This window comes from Scaptodrosophila lebanonensis, unplaced genomic scaffold, assembly GCF_003285725.1.
Source record: "Scaptodrosophila lebanonensis strain 11010-0011.00,11010-0021.00 unplaced genomic scaffold, SlebRS2 tig00000024-arrow-pilon, whole genome shotgun sequence".
Lineage (NCBI taxonomy): Eukaryota > Metazoa > Arthropoda > Insecta > Diptera > Drosophilidae > Scaptodrosophila > Scaptodrosophila lebanonensis.
Genome location: NW_022060538.1, coordinates 19,930,624 through 19,951,261, shown reverse-complemented (window position 1 = coordinate 19,951,261; position 20,638 = coordinate 19,930,624). Strand labels below are relative to the sequence as shown.

The 20,638-nt window shown below is 36.1% G+C and overlaps 1 protein-coding gene across 3 annotated transcripts in view; it reads right to left on the bottom strand.

Moving 5' to 3' along the window:
• Positions 1-20,638, bottom strand: part of LOC115620759 (forkhead box protein O) — a 48,601-nt gene that overhangs the window by 18,584 nt on the left and 9,379 nt on the right. For all 3 annotated transcript variants that reach the window (XM_030514156.1, XM_030514158.1, XM_030514157.1), the window contains exons 3-4: positions 17,219-17,512; positions 16,680-16,894 (exon numbers count right to left, since the gene is read on the bottom strand). In XM_030514156.1, the coding sequence (XP_030370016.1) occupies positions 16,680-16,894; positions 17,219-17,438 (435 nt within the window). In that variant the 5' untranslated portion in view covers positions 17,439-17,512. The remainder of the gene's footprint in view (positions 1-16,679; positions 16,895-17,218; positions 17,513-20,638) is intronic.

The following is a 20,638-nucleotide window of genomic DNA, read 5'->3' as shown; positions in this document are numbered from 1 at the left end:
TATACTGTTGTTCCTTTCAGGGGCAGAGTATTAATAACCATTTCTTGTGGCGCCACACATTCGGTCTGCAAAAGCTGTGTTCATCGCAGACATTATTACCTTTTTTTTTAACAATTTTTTTGCAAGTGAAACGTTTTAAGTAAAACATTCCGACACCTCAAACACTCGTTAAAAATTATCAAAATTAAATATCAATTATATCATGTGATCTTAAAAATTAAAAAAAAAAGTCCTGATTACTTTGGACGCATCTTGTAATCTATTTTATTAGGAACATTGCCTTTATATTCTCCTTTTTTATAAGTTCTTCAAAAATACAAATTATACGCAGCAAGCAGACACATTGCTTGACGCGACGGCTGAATGAAAAAAAAAATTTAAACCAGCATAGAAATTGCGTTTCGACTAAGCTTAAATGCCAGTTAGTCGGCCGGTCGTACGACAAAACGCAGATCTATATCTATATAACCAAACCGACTATGCCATAGAAGGCTAGTGCGATAAATGAAGGGGAAAAATCGCACAGCAACGCTAAACAGCTGCTGCAGTTCTCACACACAAATCAAATGAACCCCAGTCCCTGGACTGCTGAACTTCAATGTGCCGCTGCGGCGCAAACAAGAAAGAAAGAAAATAATACGAGGATATATACAAGTATATATAAAAAAAAGCGAACATACGAATGGAAAAAAGATTATTCGCATTTAGATGTGAAATCGAGATATAAATTTTGAAACGACACTGAGCACAGGTTGTTCCGACTGCCCCCTCCCCGCCACGCCCACTCACTAATTGCTACCCAAGTTTGGTGCAATAAAAAAAATGGAATGTCCGCTGTCAGTCCCCATCGCCTATACCGCTGGCTGCTCGGCCGGTTTGCTTTGAATTCCTCTCTGCATTATGCATTGCAACTTTAATTGAATTGTTTAAACTAATTTCTGAATTCCGCAGAATGCTTTTTGCCGCCAATTTTGTAAATACAAACACTCAAGAGAGCCGAAGACGAAGACTAAACAAATGTAGACAGAATATACATACTATAGTATATGAGCAGTCGATGTGAGTTTATGAAACTGCTTCTAGCCGGTTTACCCAGCAATGGAAGAGTGCTTTGGGTTCTGTTTACTTTTCGGCTAATTAATTGTTTAAACATTTTTCAGCCACAGCGCGCGATTGAATTTCATGCACGCTCTCGAAATTTGACTTTTTGTTTATAAGCTCGCTTATTGGATTTTTGTGTGCGACCGTTCACTGTGATTGGATTGGTGTGTGGAATAACGCCAGCATTTGATTTTTGAGCTCGCCGCTTCATTGCTTTCAACACAAGCCACCATTCAAATTCATTTGTGGTCGTTTAGTTCGTTGATTCGTTGGCTCGGACTCCAAAATGTGTAACATCGATGGGCACACGTGCCGCTAATATGCAGCGCTCTTTATGCGATGCCTATCAATTGTGACTGGTGTGTGTTTAATTTGGAGGAAACGTTACGCTTTATTGATTGGGAAACCTGTTCGGTGAGGTTTTACCGCAAAAACAATTCTAATCGGCGCGTGTTGATTATACGTATAAAGGTACTTACAAAGGTTTTCTTGATTAGGCCTTTTGATAAAGAGAGAGTTGCGAATTAACAATTTCAGATTAGATAAGATAAAGTATTGACCTAGATCAATTGAATGAAATTAATGTATATACATAAAAATTACTTATGCATTTATGTTGGACTTCAGACAGACAACTTCGAACAGAACAGGAACTTCCTTAAATTTAGAGAATTTTGCAAAGTTTTAACTCTTTAAATCAAATTAGAAACACACTGAAACTGAAACTCTTTAATAAACACATTACCGTCAAAGCCACACACACACACACACTCGTATAACAGCAAAATCAATATTTAAGAAATATATATAGTATGTACAACTGTGTATATCTAAAAGAGATTTGACGCTAAACTAAAACCAAACATAAGCAAAGGCAAATGAACCAACAAGCTGCCCAACTGGGCCCCCTGGAACGGTAGTCGGCCAGTCAGTCAACTGTTCCGATAATGCTGATATGCTCTGCCCAGCACAGCACAGCACGCAAAGTTGGCTAATACTGAGCAGATATGTGTTGCCGACTGAATGTGTATCGGTTTGTGTGTGTTTGAGCATAAAACGCGCGGCATTATCGTACCAATGATGATGTGATGATATGAGTATGATATGAAATTGCAAAAGTTTTGCACAAGTTTTATGAATTTCAAAGGCAGAGCGACAGTCAAACAGAAGTTTGCGACAAAGCCCCCAACAGAGTCGAGAAAAAATCATGTAGGATACGGAATTAGTTGGCAATATTCAAAAAAAAGAAAGAAAAAGGGCAGGAATAAAGTTTGGCGACGATTAATCGCAAGACGCGTTGGCGCCTGCGTTGCCAAAATGCGGAAGTGAAACTGAATTTTCAGAACGCATGCGGAAGTAAGGAAAATTTGCGCATTACGCTTGATTGAATTTTACCTGCACACACACACACACAAACACACACACACACACAGTGTTCAAAGCCAACAACCTTAAACTTTGGCATTATAATAACGATAACAAGTGAATTTCTTCATAATGCAATGTGGCCGCAGAATAAACAGAAAGCAGAAACACTAAGAAGCGCTGACAAGTGTCATCTGTGTGTGTGTGTGTTTGTCGCAGACACAAACACACACAAGCTAACAGAAGTAGAAATAAGCGCGCCATAAGTGTCGCATTTGTCTCGACGATGACGACGAAGACGACACAGAAAAAAAAGAAAGAAAAGAAAATGAAAATGTGTCCAAGCAGCGCGCACTCAATGCAAGCAATCAGCCAGAGGCGCCAAGAGCGCGAAACTTCAGCAGTTGCAACAGCAACAGTGGCAACAACAACAACGACAACAATGCCAAATCGGGCCAAATTATGTGCAATTTGTGCGGCGGCAGACCAATGAGGACATTGCCCTAAAATGTATGCTATAGAAATGGAGCCAAGTTCATAAATGTGTTTCTTGCTACTTTTTATAGCCTGTACCCAAAGGGTGAAAGGCTATACTAGTTTTGTGCACATGTATGTAACACACAGAAGGAGGCGTGGCAGACCCCACAAAGTATATATATTATTGATCAGGATGAGAAGCCGAGTCGATATAGCCTTGTCCGTCCGTCCGTCTGTCCGTCTGTCCGTCTGTCTGTCCGTATGAACGCAAGGATCTCAGAAAGTATAAGAGCTAGAATAACCAAACTTGGTTTCCATATTCTCCTAAGGCCGAGAAAGTACGAGTTTGAGTTTTTTTTCGATGCACCCCCCCACTCCCCCGCAATTCGTGTTTTTTCTTATAACTTCCGTAATTCTCGGAATTTTGAAATCAATTTTGGTAGGTACATCCAGTTAGTACTAATGTGTCCGTATGCCAAATTTCATCATGATAGGTCAATTCTGAAGAAAGTTATAGCCATAAGTAAAATCGCTGCTCATGCGCTGCCTCTGTCGGCAGCGCTGCCCGCAGCTGTTGTTGCTGCTTTGGTTCAACTTTGTGCTGCATACATACACGCATATAAACACGCATAGGTACGTGATGTAAATGTATGCTGTTAAAACTGAACATAAACATGTATTCTCATTTAATTTAATTAATTCATTCATTTTTTTTAATAATTTAATTTAAAAAAAAAAATTTTTTTTTTAATTTTTTTTTTAATTTTTTTTTTTTTAATTTTTCTTTTTTGTGGAGAGTACAGGCTATTTTACTGTCGGGCTTGCTCGACTATAGCGTTCTATCTTGTTCCAACATACGTGTGTGTGTGTGAGTGTCGATATGGTTGTGGGTGTGGGTTTGGAGCATGTTTGCCTGTCTCTTTGCTTATTGAAGTTTATGACATTCATTAAGTACGCTTAGCAAATCCAACGCATTACGAGCATAAGTAAGTATAAACTACGCTACTGGTCTTTGCCAACTGCTTGTGTAATTATTGTATCTTCTTACTCTGATTGATTATGTTGCCGCATTTTGGGGCAGGGCTTAAAGCGGCAACAAATTAAATAACAGTTTTATGCTTTAACAACAATTTGTGTGGGCAAGTCTGCATGTGTGTGTGTGTGCAAAATTTATGAGCATCCTCGTCCCCTCATTTAGTTGTCAATTGCTTCCGCCAACGCCTTGACCATTAAAAGCAAACAAAAAGCATGGGGCAGCAGCCCTCCATTACAAGTGATAAATGCAGCAAGCTTCTTCGCTAGTCTAGTAAGACGACCAAATCCCCATCTAGTGAGTGAGTGTGCTGCGAAATTTATGAAGCAAAGGAGTAGTGTGGGTTTTTGAATAGTTTAGGTAAGCACAACGTATGTTTCTCTCTCTTTTATTTGTTGTACTTATATACTTAGGCAAACAATTAGAAGTTTTAGGTAACTTATTTATTGGTTTAAAGAGTATATTAATTATTCGTACTGCCGCTTATTAATTTAAAGTCGTTATTTCATAGAAAAGTATTGATTATTCTTTGTAGTTATCATAACAACCAGGTAATTAGTTTCTCTGACTTCCCATCCAACACTTTTTATTCACATTTCTGACTACTTCAGTGGCTATATTTTGTTGATTTAAAGCTCTAAACGATCTTGAAAATTGTTTCTATTTCCAAGCCAACTTCAAACAACAGTGACATTATTAGTGTCTAAATGTGTGACTACTTACTTATATCTGCCTTGGTCCAACATAAATATTAAAGTTTGGCATTTAATGAACTTTTTGTTGGCTTTTATTATTTGCTATATAAATATAAATGCGCAACAATAAAAGCACAGAGGGAATAAAACGAAACTGGTTCCCCACCAACTACACAACATTGACTGATTTTTAATAGCCCCCCAAAAAAAAGAGGGGAAAAAATTAAAAATTTATTGAGAAATTATCTCATGTGGTCTCATAAAAAAGCAAGCAAGCAAGCAACCGATGAGATGCTTAGAGGGATCGCAGCGGGCAACAATAAATATGCAATAAGAAAGGCCATAAAGTAGCAACAACAAACACAATCCTATCTGAAGCTGACCAGCAAAACTAAGACCACCAAAAAAAATAAGAAAAAAGATAAAAGTAAAAACTTTGGCAAGCTGATGACGGCGGGGAAAACTTGGTCAATGATAAACAGTTTTATGTGGACGCGCTGCAAAGGCACTTGAAATTCAACAGCCAGTTAGACGGCCAGCTGTTCATGTGTGTGCGAATATATATTTTGTGTGTGTGTGTCTGTTTGTGTATGTGGCAAGTTGGTAAAGACCTAGACCGGACTGGCGTGACGTGGCGCTTACTGAAAGTGCAGCTGAAGTGAAGATAATAAAATTATATTGAGAACTTTACGCTAAACGCGTTGCAAATTTATGGCACGCTACAATTTGCCTGCGGCACGAATCGGGAATGTCGTACATACGAGTTTTATACTCCTACTATACTCGTAGTAAGATAGAGCCTTGGTATGTGGGTGTTGCAGCTTAAAGGCAACTACATTTTTATGTCGGTTTGTGGTTTTTGGTAAAACAGACAGCAAGGAAACGGAGTTGATTAAATATGATTAGAACTGGCTATGTAAGTCGCGGTGAAAAATAACTCTATCAGAGACTTGTAACCATCGACTCACTAAGAAGATGCTTGTTCACAAGCTAACGACTTCAATTTAATAATTTAATCATTTAATAATGATTATCCTTTTCTTAATCTATTGTTATTTGCAATGTAGCACAGGCCAACAAACGTTATGCAAATCTCCACTGAAAATAACAAGCTTAATTAAATAAAATTTCGTATTTCCATACTGAATTGTAAAACCTATCCTGAGCTTTGCCGTTGCTCTCAAGACTTATCTCTAAAGAAATATATATGAAATTTTTCATTTTCAACCGTGTCATATCAAAGTCGTTTACAAAAATACCGTGTAAAAACAGAATTAGGTGTATTGAGAAACTTTCATGATGGATCTTCAATGGTTTGATCTATATTTGAACATAAAGAAAACTCTGGAATTTGTTTTGTTCGCCACAACATGAAGGTAGAAATGTAAAGTTAAAGTTTAAGATTTTGGAGAGCTTTGTGAGTTATGGAATGGAATGGCTTTAAATCTAATTGAGAAATTCTCGGGTATCCTAATGAAGAAGGTTTATGTCAATGGAAAGCAAATAAAACAGCTTGAAAGACCTAACAGTAAATGACTATTTCAGAAATGGTCAGAATAGGACCTTTCCACTCTTCAAACTTTAATTTGTTTTTTGTAGTCTGTAAAAAATAAAGGGAGCTCAATTAAAGTAAGATAATGAGTTTTACATTAGCAGAAATGAATTGAAATATTGTTCGATATACAAGTATGTTATTTTTCTGTTCACAGTGGAATTTTCTCCAGCCTGTGTGTCTGGAACATGATCTTTATTTCTATGAATAATGTTGCTTTAAATAATCCCTTCACGCTTCACCTGTCTTCTCCATAAGAATATGATGCAGAATATTTCAGTAATCAACGAGTGCAGTATGGATGTGTTTGCGTTTGCGTTTGTGTTTGTTTTTGCGCATCACGGGCCCAATAGTCTCAGCAGACTTGAACCAAAATCGCCAGACACTTTGCCATTTCGCCATGACGAATGGTGTACGTCTGATTGTGAGACTGCCGGCAATTGCGCCTAAAGTTATTTGGCGTGGCACACACAAACCCCATAAAATTACTAAGCGAAAACATAAAGTTCGTGCACTACGCAGTTGAAAAAGTGCAGACAGCAAAATATACATGTACTCGTACATATTTCAATTTTTCAACACGCCAGACGACGTCGTTAATTAGTGCAACAAATGCGGGCGAGCGCATTAAAAATAAATAAACTATAAAAATGCGAGCGTGAAGTTTTTTCATTTTGTTTTGTTTTGCTTTTGCTTAGCCGTGCAACTAATGCAACTAACCTCGGACAATGCAAAAATAGTTCGGCCTGCACTTTAGTGTACTACTCGCACTCAAACAGATTTGCATAAAATCTACACTATTAAACATTTTCAAAATTACCTCTTATTTTAAATTTATTGTAAAACAGAAAGGAAAATGTTTATACTTTGGGAATACAATTACTGACTTTTTCCAAAAACATGTATTCAAGCTGTAGATGACAAGTAGTTTACTCTACAAATAGACTCAGAGTATTAAAATTTACCAAAAAAGCTAATTCCCTAAAACCTGTATGAAAGGTTACAAACTAATTTAACGTCCAAGAACTAACTATTTCCTAAATTTTTGCAAAATGTCACGCTGTTTCATAATCTTTCGACGGATTATTTAAAAATTGTTAATGTGCAAAAATAGAGGAATTCAATAGTGAAGAGCTGAAATAAAAATTAAAACACCAATAGTACAAATTACACAACAGAGAAGAATGGCAAATCAGCGTATTGATCTCGTCCTTTCTCGGACTAGATACCAAGTTTGGTTATTCCAGCTCTTATACATTCTGAGATTTTTGCGTTGATACATACAGACAAACGGACGGACAGATAGACGGTCAGACAGACATGGCTATATCGACTCGTCTTGTCATTCTGGTCACCAATATATATACTCCAGGAGCTCTGCTATGCCTTCCTCTCTGTGTTACAGATATTCGCACTACTCTAGTACTACTCTACTAAATACTGTACTAAATACTGTACTAAATACTGTACTAAATACTGTACTAAATACTGTACTAAATACTGTACTAAATACTGTACTAAATACTGTACTAAATACTGTACTAAATACTGTACTAAATACTGTACTAAATACTGTACTAAATACTGTACTAAATACTGTACTAAATACTCTACTAGCAGATTGGTGGCTTGTGAAGAGCATTGAAAACTTCTTAATGCTCGACAAAGGAGGAATAAATTCTTTTCAGCTCGTTTTTAATTGTTTTAAACTAAATTAATACGATTAAAATGTTTAAAAAACGTTCAATTTTGTGTTAGTAGTAAACACATGGACATATGCATTTCCAAGTCGAGAATAAGATTCTTTAAGTCTCCTCTCCAGCTAGAAATCAAATAATACAATATTTTCTGGACTGGCTTAATCAATTATGTAGAGTTCTTGAGCACCAAGGCAGATTGTAGGCAATGCGCTGATTGGTTTAATTTTAACAACAATAATTATAATACAATATTATTATTTACAACCGACATATACAAAACAAACATGAGGGCCGGTCTGTCTTAACGCGGCTTCCGCATGCGTCGCTGTTGCTATCTCTGTCATCGTCATCGTCGCAGTCGCCGTCGCCGTCGTTGTTGCTGCCAACAACCAAAAAAGGGGGCGTGTGCTCGCATTTAGTACGACGCAGTTAACTGTATTTATAAATACAGTCGAGGCTGCCAACACAGCAGCCAACAATAAATTGAAAGTTGCAAGCAAATCGAAGCATGCCAAAAAGAAAGAAATAATAGAATTCAACTGAAATACAAATTGTCAAGCAAATGGCACGATCTGCCGCGTGAGGTCCGAGTGAGTGAGCGCTAAAAGTGGTTTGTACTCGTATGTTAATGCATAAATACTATACTATAGTATACTATACTTATAAATAAATAAGTGCGACTGCCCCCATACTACGTCTCAGCGATTTGTCTTGTATATACATATGTATGTTATGCCGTTCGAGACTTTAGCGTTGTCGTCACTGTTTTTGCTTTTTTCTTCTTTTGAACTTAATTATTCCAGTATTTGCACGTTTAATTTAATCAAATTTGTAAAATGAAAAGAAAAACAATCATGTTTTCAATACTGCGCTCTTAAAATGCGTATTAAAATGCACTTTACACGTTTGCGCACACTCAAGACCTGTAATGGATAACATGGCGTATACTTAACGAGTATTTAACTGCACTACAAATTACTTTGAGATCCGCATAAAATCGATCAAGACACTGACTTACAAATTCCGAAGTAGGTATAAAATAATACCTCTTTATTGCTTCTCACATCCGTACTTTTAAATATAAAAACATTTACCAATAAAATGGAGAAGATACAAAAAAAAAAATGGTTTTTAAACACAAAATGTTTGATATCAATTTATCAATTTAATAAAACCTCAAAACATATTAACAAAACGCAGTTGCTTTTATGAGCAATTATGTTGCTTGTCAAATTTCAATATAATGGTAATAATTCAATAATACTTATATATATATATATATATATATATATATATATATATATATATATATATATATATATATATATATATATATATATATATATATATATATATATATGTAAATATATTATATAAACCGCTTAAGAAACCATACCAAATATATTTAAATATTTAAGGCTTTAGCAAATCGTTGACTGTTTGTACGAAAAGAAAAACATTTACTTTCAGTTTTATAAACAAGCTTTTGTGATCGATTCGAAACGGATACTTTTTGTGTTTTGCGAATGTGGAATTAAAAAGTAAAACGACTAAATTAAACGTGTTAGTCAATTTATAATTGCTTATCTCTATAGAAACGAGTGCCATTTGCATTTTAGATTTCACTTTCGAGTAATGAGTGACCGATTATGCGACAGTCCTGTACTTTTTATAAACTGAACACAGTACCTGGGTAAGCCATTCCATGTAGTACAAGTAGGTTCACTTTTTATAAATTCCCACACTCATAAACAGGCATTACTCTGGATGAGCTCGTTCTAACAAAAACCAACCAATCAACGTTTAAAATATCTACCTGGCAATATACTATATACCCTAAACCTATCAATCTTGATTATTTTCGATTAATATTCAATAATTTATTGAAGAACTTTATAAATGTATTTTGCGCACAAATTAAATCATGATTCTGATCTCATACATTCCAGCCAGTATTGATTTTTTTTTGCTGACAAAATCTCTGCTACTTGCAAACATACTCGTAGAAATTCATAACCAGTCTTAAAAAATACTTTTTATAACAGATTTAAATGCTCTTTATGCCTTTTTGTTGCCACCGATAGTCTCGAACAAAAAATCGACCATTAACTGAAATATTGTTGTTTTGTACCGTGGCTATTAAACTGGCATTTTGATAAACTTGTGTAGCTGCACTTTTTCCCCGTTCTCATGGCCAAGACGCAATATAGGATTTCTTTGAGTGTGTTCGAGGGGCGGGGCAGGGCCTTTCCAAGTGTCACATTGATTAGGCAAGCGCATTTGATTTCTTGACACTGCAACGTTTGTTCAATATTATTAATGAATGGCATTATTTACCGCTCATCTAATGCATATTTATATTAGAGGGGAGGGGCTTTGCTAGCTCTTTCCAAGGTTGAATGGGTTTTCTTTTCTTTTTTGTGTACTGCGCGTGCCTTTTACAAATACTACTAGGTTCTGTAAATGGACAAGCCTTTAAATACAATAGCTGTTTCATTATAGTACAGCAAAAAGACGTGATTATATCAATTAATTGGAACTTGAAATGCAATGAGTAACCATAAGCAATTGCCTTCGTGGACTGGAAAGTGCGGACTGATGGGTCTAAAGGTTTCTGGGAACCGCAACAACGTCGAACTGTTGATAAGCTTAATGCACATACGAGTACAGTCATGTGCAGACAAATGTGACAGTTTCGCTAATTGGCGTTTATTAACTAGTAATAAACCATTACTATAATTAGTGCCTCTACATTGACGTCATGTGAATAAAAATGCACGACGCATAATATGGAATATTCTTATACGAACGACTACTTTTTCATCCACATTTTTCATAACTCAATCATTTTTTGAAATTTGAAAAACTAATGTAAAAAGTAATGTATTCATAGGGAAAGGAGAAACATTCTTCTTACATAATTCAACATGGATTGTCCATATCTAAGGAATTTGCAAAAAAAATAGCAAATATTTCGTGCTTGTTGCGCGTTTGCCCCCTCTTGTAAATCACATTACAAAAGAGTTAATATCCTACCAGATGGGTGTCAAATGCACAACTTTCTACAATTATTATTATTAATTTTTTGCAATCGGAGAGTTTCCGTATATCAAGAGTTGTAAATTAAAATAAATATTATTATCGTGTGTTACAAAGTGTGAGTATTTGCCATTGGATTCATCTTCTTGCCAACCATCTAATCTAATCGCTTAAAACTCTTATTTAAATATTGTTTGTTGGTCTCAATGGGGTCGAAACACTTGAGTCTTCGCGGCAATTTCAGTTCCTGATAAAATTACACGGAGACATATCTGAACAATAATAATGTTTAACGAAGAATATAAAAAATATGAGCATAGTTCTTTTATACGAATTGACTTACGAAAGCGTTTTAAGCCACATTGCTTATATCTAGTTTAAGCTTTCAAAACGTACTTTTATTTAAATATATGATAAGACGATGATGAGAGAACCAATCCCTAAACTTTTAAATGACCTTTAAAATAATAAATTAAATAAATTTATCGCCACTAACTTGATCAACAAATCAAAATAGCGTACAAAAATTCACGTCAAAAAAATCTCCACACAGCCAAGTTCTTGTCACTGAAATTTACGGGCAGAAAAACAGAACCTGTATTGCTATCAGAAATACTTTCACGCCCACATGGATGAATATGGCGTTCTAAACAATTTTTATAATTACTCTGCGCCAAGTTATAAAAACCACAAAATGTGAGGCCAAAAATATGTATGTATACGTTTTTTTTTAACACTTCGCGTCGCTCACATCGCACGCTGCCAATTTGAAATTATTCAGAAGTGGGGGCAAAAAAAATCTTGGCACAAGTTCAACGGCCAAAAAACGTTGCTGGCGCTGAAAGGCGATGAAGAAGCAGCCCCGGCAGCGGATTCGAGTGCGAGCCTTTAGAAATACTAATGAAAAGAAAAAGTTTAAAATTCCACAAATGTCATTTGAGGTATCGTTTTTCTTTTATGCGCTTGCCTTATTGAAGGGGAAATGTCGCCTGTCTGCGGTCCCCGGACTCCAAGGTGTTGCTTGGTGCACTGGAGCGATTGGAGAGGCGTTGCAAAGAGCTCTCTGCCCATCGCTTGAAACGTGCAGCATAAATTAGCTCCAGTCTTGCATGCATATTGACGCGACGATGGCGGTGTGCCGTGAAATTTATGAAGGAATGCCAGCCGATGATGGCACTGTCGTTGTCCCTTTCCGCAAAGCCGGAAAACTGCAGCACTAAAAATATCCTACAGATAAATGCCGCTGCCGGCAACAAACTGTGTACTTTACTACGTACATACATACATACAAACATATAGAATATACAAACATACATATATACATTCATACATAGGTGCTCAGTTATTTGTTTGGCTTTTCTTCTTTTATTTCTCACAAATACACAGTGGTATGGAACGAAAAAATGTAGTCTAATTTATTTAACCATAACCATAAATAAATTTTTATATGGATAAAAGTTCAGTAGTGGTAAGATCCAGTTGAGGCCGTGGTAGACACCAAAAATCATATAAATTCTTAATCAGGAGGGCATGTACATATTCACTCGTATTATTTACTTTATATTCCACTGTGGAATTTAGCCATTTAGTTGCTTTTTGGGTAATATTGCATATAGTAGAATGCCTGATATTTGTAACCAGTTTAATGACAAATTTGAAAAACAAACCTAAAAAGCAATGAAATTGCGTTGAAATTTCAATAAAATAAAAAATGGCAATAATATTATTCAACATACTATGCACATATATATCATTTTTTAGTTTAATAGTTAAGTAAAGACCTATTTTATATCATTTGAAAAGTCAACAAAATCACGCTCAAGTCACTTTTTAATCCCCCCCTAAACTTTAGTGTAGTTTGAGTTGATAGAAAGAGTTTTTATAGATTCTTCCTCAAAGAATACTTTTATATAAGGTTATCAGTCAAGCAGCTGTCCGTCCACCTTTTTTCACAAACGACTGCGCCCAAATTCACCAAACTTCCATTTTCGATTCCTCCTATTTATAGGAGATTATTTCATCAGTTTGATCTGTCGCCCCTTCTCCCGCTACAGAATTTAATAAATATTGTCCAAAAGTTTCATAAAAAACTCGCACCTAATTTATGTGTAACCCTCTACCTTCTTTTTAAACTTTATCGAAAATGGGTTAATCCTAAGAAAATTTGTAAGCGAAGCAATTACGTAAGCCTGAACTAAGATCCAAAACCTACAGAGTGGTTTTGTTCTTCTTCCTCTGTTGGGTGATTCTGGTATGCGAACGTAAGTACAGTACATTCCTCCTTCAAAACACTCTTAAAAGTTAGTAAACCTTTTCATTTATTTTAACACCAAATAATTGTTTTCCGCTGTTCCAAATTACATACATACGTATATTTTCTTTCAAATCTTTTTCAATTCTTATCTATAGCTAACAGACCTATTGTCAATAGAAATTTTAAAGAGTTTGTGTTATTTACTTTATATCCCACTGTGGAATTCGATTTCTGCGCAACTCTGCACTCTCTTAACACGCTACGGAGCACTGGACGCGTATTTTATGCTAACTGCGTATTTTCTTCCCTCTATAGCAAACCAATCAGCACTTAGCTATGCAATGACTCCGTTTTTTCCTGGGAATACTCTGGGAATACTCTACAACCAGATCCCGAAAACCTGGAACGCATGCTTATCTCCTGTTGTTTTGGTGTGCGATTGTTGTTGTTCCTGTTGCTGCTCGTGTTGATGGCGTATCAAAGACTTGTAATCACCAAATATATGGGACTGATTGAATACTTCCGCGAAAATAACAACGAATACGTAAGCATGAATGGGAACAGCAAACAACAACAATCGTCAACAAAACATTAGTAAAAATAATAACAAAATATATATACATATGAATTAGTTGAACGCGCAATTCGTTGGAATCGCGCTGTCTGCGCAAAAGGTCTCCGATGTCGATGCCATCTCAGCAATTTTTGCTTATTTCGCTACTCTGACCCTAAATAGTTTTCGGAGTATGTACGGTTCTGTGCAGTTGTATGTGACACTTAACAGAACATTCAGAGCTATGTATAATTTCGAAGGAAACTTGTAAAGATGAAAGCTACCAAGGACTATTAATAAGTCAAAGCAAAGCACAATATTGGGACAATTTTGGCACCAGCTCTCCGGAGAAACAGCAATTATTACTATCAATTACTGTTGGTTAAAAAGTTAGCTAAAAAAGTATTATAACAGAACCAGAGCTACGAATTATTCAAACATTGAAAAGGTACGAAATTTTATGTTAATTCACAAATGTAAGCTTCCACCAAAATTTCCTCTAAACAACCATAGAGTATTCATTGTTAATTCCAAAGAAAAGAGACCTTCATGATGTGTTTTCCCCTGCCAGCCAAATGCTTCCATCAAAGTACAACATCTGTTAATTATAGTTTGTATATTAGAGCGACATATATACATACATCATATTTTAGTTGTAGTTATATAAGAACCATATTCTTCAATATTTTAATTCGAAAGCAATGGCCAGACTGTGGGCTACCAGCCAAATGCTTTCATCAAAGTAGAGCATAGAGTATCTGTTAGTTATAGTTATTTTAGAGCCACATTCTTCAATACTTGTATTTGAACTCGAAGGTAATGGCCAGACTGCGGGGTGCTATGCAATTCCACTTGTCTGGCAGTTAGTACGAAATTGTAGGAGAAATAAGAATCAGCAAAAACAAAAATATATATTAACACTCGATAGAATGGCAAGAATCACGTGAAGCACGCGCAGTACTCGGAGTACCATGGAAGTGCAGATAGGAACCGCGATAAGAATAGCGAATAATGATAAAAAAAATAGTACATACATATATGTATGTATGTATACATAATACAAGGTATGTTTCAGTGAATCGGCATAAGAATTGCTCATATGTATTTATTAAATTTCTGATTCAAACTGGAAAATCCACAAGTTGAAAGTAATGCTATTATTATACTTGTATTTCTATTATTATATTTATGTACTTAAATGATATGATATGTGTTGGTAAGTGTGTATAAGCTGCCAGGCTGTTTTCAATAAATAATAAACCAAATTAATACACATAAGTAAAATGTAAAATGTTTTCCTTTCACTTGTTGAAAAGTATAACAAATTTGAAACTGGCTCTTCACAACACTTGGAGATATTTGTTTAAAAAGACGAATTGTCAACTTTTTTGGCAGATCCAAGCATTAATAAAAAGTCAATGACCCTTCAGAATTTTGATAGCTTGCAAAAAATATTTAATGCGCTGACAATCACACACACACACACGCATCCATACATATGTATGTATATAGAGCATGTACACTTGTTCGCCAAATGTTATCAGCAGAACAGAAAAGAGAAATGTAAAAAAACCCAACGCGTAATATAAATTAAAGTAATGCAAACAACAACAAATAAAACTCATTTGAAATGGCTGATGCAAATGCGTTTGCAAATTTCTTGTCATTTTTAAAGCAATTCATTTTTTGTCCAGCTATGTATTTAAGAGCTCCCTTCGGAGCTGCTGAATGAAAAACTAACTCGTATGTCAAACATGCATTCGTTTGTGTGCGTGCGTGTGTGTGTGTGTGTGTGTGTATGCTGCTTCTATTTACGTATGAATGGATGTAAACAAAACGCAAATGAAACCAATTTCAAAAGATAAAGCGCATTAATTGCAACTTTCTGGCAGCAGACACGAGCAAGCCGTGAAACTTGTGGCAGTGGCAGACAAAGGGGAAGCACCGCAACACATGTAACAATGCATGTCTTTATTAAATAACACACACACACACAAACATACATACATACATAGTACATAAAAACAAATGGGAAACCACAATACAAACATCAGCGATGACAAAGCTACTGCGGCGATGATTATGATGTTAAATAATGTGTGCAAGACAAAATACAAACAAATAAAGAAAACAACTTAAATGAAACCACAGAAAGCCAAACAGCGCAAAAGTGCAGAAAAGCGCAGAGCAAGCCTTCGCTTTCATTCACTCTCTTTGTGCTCACACACACACACATACACACACACACATGCACATACGACCGCTTTGGCCATGAACTTGACCGTTTTTGTTGGGTTTATATGCAAACCTACCAACAATAAATACGGCAATAATAATAAAAAGTGTTCATCAAATGAAAAGACCTAATATGATACGAATTGAAATCTAATGTCTTAAAAATTGCACTCGGAATACACAATGCCGCTCATCTGAATACGTTCCAAATTTTGAAAAGGAAAAATTTGCTATGCTCGTAACTTTTAAACCAACTTATTAACAAAGAAAATACGAATTCTAAGTAATAAGAAATTCTTCAACACTTCTACCAACTAAATTTGTTCATGCCTAAATAATTAGTTAGGAATTAAATGGGCTTAATGAAAAAATCCTCACTAGCTAAGCCAATCATGAAACTCCACAAAAATATGAATTTACAAGTGAATTTGAAATTCAAAAAAGAAGTTATCTTTAGTATGTCTAAAACGTGATCGACTTATTTCAAACAGTTTTAAAAATGTATGCAGTGATTGAATCGAAAATACAAATATTAAACGGAGAAAGAAATCCTTCTTCAAATCGTCCCTTAATTCTAAAGGCAGTTTTTCTTCCCAGGTATCACATGATTAAAAATCTGATTCAAGTGGTTTTATCTAAATTCACCTTTGGTAATTGTGACAAAAAATGACTTACCTTCCAGCCAGCGCTGCTATTCGAATCGCCCTTATCCTTAAAGTATGGCACATTCTGTACCATCCATTCATAGATTTGGCTCAGTGTCAGCCGCTTGTCCGTGGCCGAGCCGATGGCGTGAGTTATGAGATCCGCATAGGATAGATTACCCCATGCATTGCGACGCGATGAATTCTTTTTGGCCGCGTTCGCATTTTGTATAGCCTGTTGTGAGTCTGCAAACAAATATCACATAAGCAGTTGTTAAGTTAGCTTTGGAGAGGCGCAAGTCATTTAAGAGTGGGAATATTTTATACCTCAAAGCCCTGTTTTAAGGCTCAAAGCCGAATTGCATCTAAATGCCAAATTTAAGCAATAAAACTTCACAAACTATTTAAAATGTTTGCACAAGTTACGCATAAAAAAAGAATATGTGGTTATAAAGCTTTTAAGTTATAGAAAAATTTAGATATGAGACCACATTCTAGAAACTAAACTATTGTTGGTTATCATTTACAGCTGGCTTACAACCGAATTTCCCAAATTGGCTCTTCACTCACCTCCTGTGGCCAGTTGCTGATTGCTTGCCTTCGTGCTGTCCAACTCATCGACGGGTTCAACGAAGTTCTCGGGTCTTGGACAGGGCCATGTATTTGATCTGGCGCGTGTTTGAGGTTCAAAGCCCGCATCGCTGGGCAAGTCCCCCACTAAGTGATCCATGTGCAGAGCACTGTTGTCTGTGCGTGGCGGCGTCGGCCATTCATGCGCATAGCCGTCCATGATGGCGTACAGATCGTTGTGGAGTTGCAGCTTTGCGGTTTGGTGCAGACTCGCTCTCGTAACTCGAATATGCTCTGCAAAGAGTTATGAGAAGAAAGTTGTGAAGGAAGTCCAGCTTTCAAAATATGTGCGGCTTTAATAATTAAGTTTTTGCTAGTGACCTTGTCGACCTTAGCAGGCGTATGCCTCAAATACTCAATTGACGTAATTGACAGCACTGCCGCAAAATTTATTTTAATTTTTGAGTTTCATTTTTTGTAAGTCTGCCAACTCATTTACATGATCGAACGCTTCATCATCATTATTATCAGCATCGTTAACTTTGCGTTCAAGTAATTATTTTTATAGGCGGCGGTGAACGTCTTCTCAACGAGATATCACCAGGCTGTATAAGGGGGACTTGATTGGCAACGAATTGTTTGCCTAAAGCTCACATCAAACATGTAATGACTGCTGGAATGCCAATTTAAATAAAACAGTTTTAAAACAAGATGTCTTTCGAATACTATGGGCAACATATACATATAGAAGCAGGCGACTTATAACCATTTTAAAATTAGCTATCTGAGCAGATGTTCATGCAGATGTGTCTGTAGAATAATTTACCAACTTATTTCTTTAAGAACAGAAACTCGTACACTCTTAGTTGAGTTAAAGATTTGTAAATCTTAAGAGGGTTCCCCAAACAGTATATCGACAAAAATGTGAGCTCGTTTTTCTTTAACGGTTTCTCTTTCCCTATCAAGTGACATACAATTTCTTCAAGCATCACCAGTTTCCTTTTACAGTTTAAGGGAACGCTAAGAAGCGGGTTTGAAAAATCCGCGTTTAGTATCAATCATCATCATCAATATCATCACGAGATCACGATGGAATTATTCTATTCATGTTGAAAACCTAAACATGTTAAGAGACAGTAAAAGCTTACTAGACTATTGCTTGAGTGCATACCCGTACATTCGAATACTGCGCAAACCCACTACAAGTATTTATGTGATGAAGACTCAAAACTCTTTTCATACTGCTAGTATCAGCTGGACCATTGCATGCATTGGCGATAATGTAATTTATGAACTTGTTCCACATACGGTTCACCAACTTTATGCTCAAGCTCTGCTGCTCTTCGAATAAAAATCAATTGATATTAATAAACTAAAACAGGTCAAGCAGCAGGCAAGAATAAAAATAAATATTGAAACTATAAAGATACTGGTATTTGTATTCGATGGCAAGCCAGCATCTGGCACCACTACAATATTATAATAGAAGGCCTTCAAAAAGAATTGTTATAGGTCGAGCACGCGGTTATCAACAGCTTAGCCTAAAAGTGCAAATTGTCGCGATGATGGCGATAATTAAACTAGGTAATTAAAATAAAAGCTAAATCAAGGCAGAACACACACCAATAGAATACATATGCATGTACATACTTGTATGTATAGTATTTGCATATGTAGACTTTGCATTAAAGGTCTATTGACATTTGTCGAGCTGTCGTCTGCAATTACGATTGCTAGGATTGATAACTCTGTGCCATTGGCCGCTTAAACTTTCATATTTTGTCGCATTCTGATGTCGCGGCCAGGCAAATATCTTATCACTCGGCGATTTCTTTCATTTTGCAGACTAATTGGGGAATTTTATAATAAAAATTATATATTTGGTCGATGTTTGTTGAATATATTCGCCATATGTGAGATGCATTTGTAATGCGCAGAATTTTCTTTGATAACAAAAGAGAGAAAGAGAGAGAGAGAGAGAGAGCGGGAAACGGAGAGAGTAGGAATAAATAAATTGGAGAGAGCCCCTAAGAGATGAGCGCTCATGGTAAACAAAATGAGTCGATTGCCTCGCGAGCTGCTTGTCGGGTAACTCAATTAAAATATATTCATTTATATGTATGTACGGGTATATGCGTGTGTGTGTGAATATATGTATGTATATCTCGCACACACACATACTCGTATGCATTAAATAAATTTCAACGAAAGAGGCACACAAAATAACAGCCGATGATCGCTCGCAAAGTATTTTTTATTGAGCTTTTTCAACTTTTTCAATTCGCTTTTTCCCTTTTTTCAATCCAACGTGACAACTGCGACATACTCGTATTCGACGGAGACAGCCAGCGGCAAACGTTTACACATTTTTATTTCATTTCATTTCATTTTGTTTTTTTCCTCCTTTTTGTTGCTATTTTGTTGCCAGAAATCGAAAGAGTGGCGCAGTAGGTCGGCGGCAGAATGTGTGAGTATGTAAATACATACGAACATCTATAGGTATGTTGGTGGTTGTCACCGCTGGTGGTGACTGTTCTGATGATGAAGGTTTTGGAGGTATTGGTTGCCAAGAGAAGACACGCTAAAATACCTTGAGACCAGAACACGGAAGCGTTTGAACAAGCTCTGCCGTATGTCGGATTTTTTGGAAATGTTTCCAAACGTTAGAGCCGATGCTGGCTACAGGTAGATGGTCTGTGTTTATATAGTATTTTGTGATTCTAAGAATTACAGCCTCTGAGTACATAAGTGCTCTCCCATACTACAAATTTAAACTTTTTCATGCTTCCTTCTTATATATTCTTCTGAAAAGGGTCATCATACCCTGTTCTCGAAAGCATCTGCAACAGCTGATGGCGTGCCAAGTCCCACATAATAAATCTTATTCGTTTCAGTACGGTCGAGCAGGTAAGTCCGTCCGTGTGAATGGTTATATCTTCTATTCTAAAATTTTTGTTTTATGTATAAATGTATATGGGAAATACTATTTTCGTTTCCTATTTTTAAAGATTTAGTCTAGCTAAAGAAACGATCGAAACCAACCATTTTCACCGCTACAGCGCTTCAACTATTAATGCAACTATTAATCGTTCATAGGACAGCTATATGATATAGCCCACTGATTTTCATATCTTCATATTATTGAATGCACTATAGTTTCCTATAGTGCTAAGAGTAAATTTTCAGATTTTTTCCAGTTCTGATATAAGCTGTTGATCAATATCAATAAGACACATCTACAGACCAAGTTTAGTGTTATGGTTTAAATGTTCTCAGTGTTCATACAGACGAACACACGAATCGAATGGTCTTGTCATACTAATCATGTACATATGTATAACTTACAATATGGCATCTGCTACGCCGGCTTCTACCTGTCTAGACTCTCTATATAACCTTTCACCCTTTTGGGTACAGGGT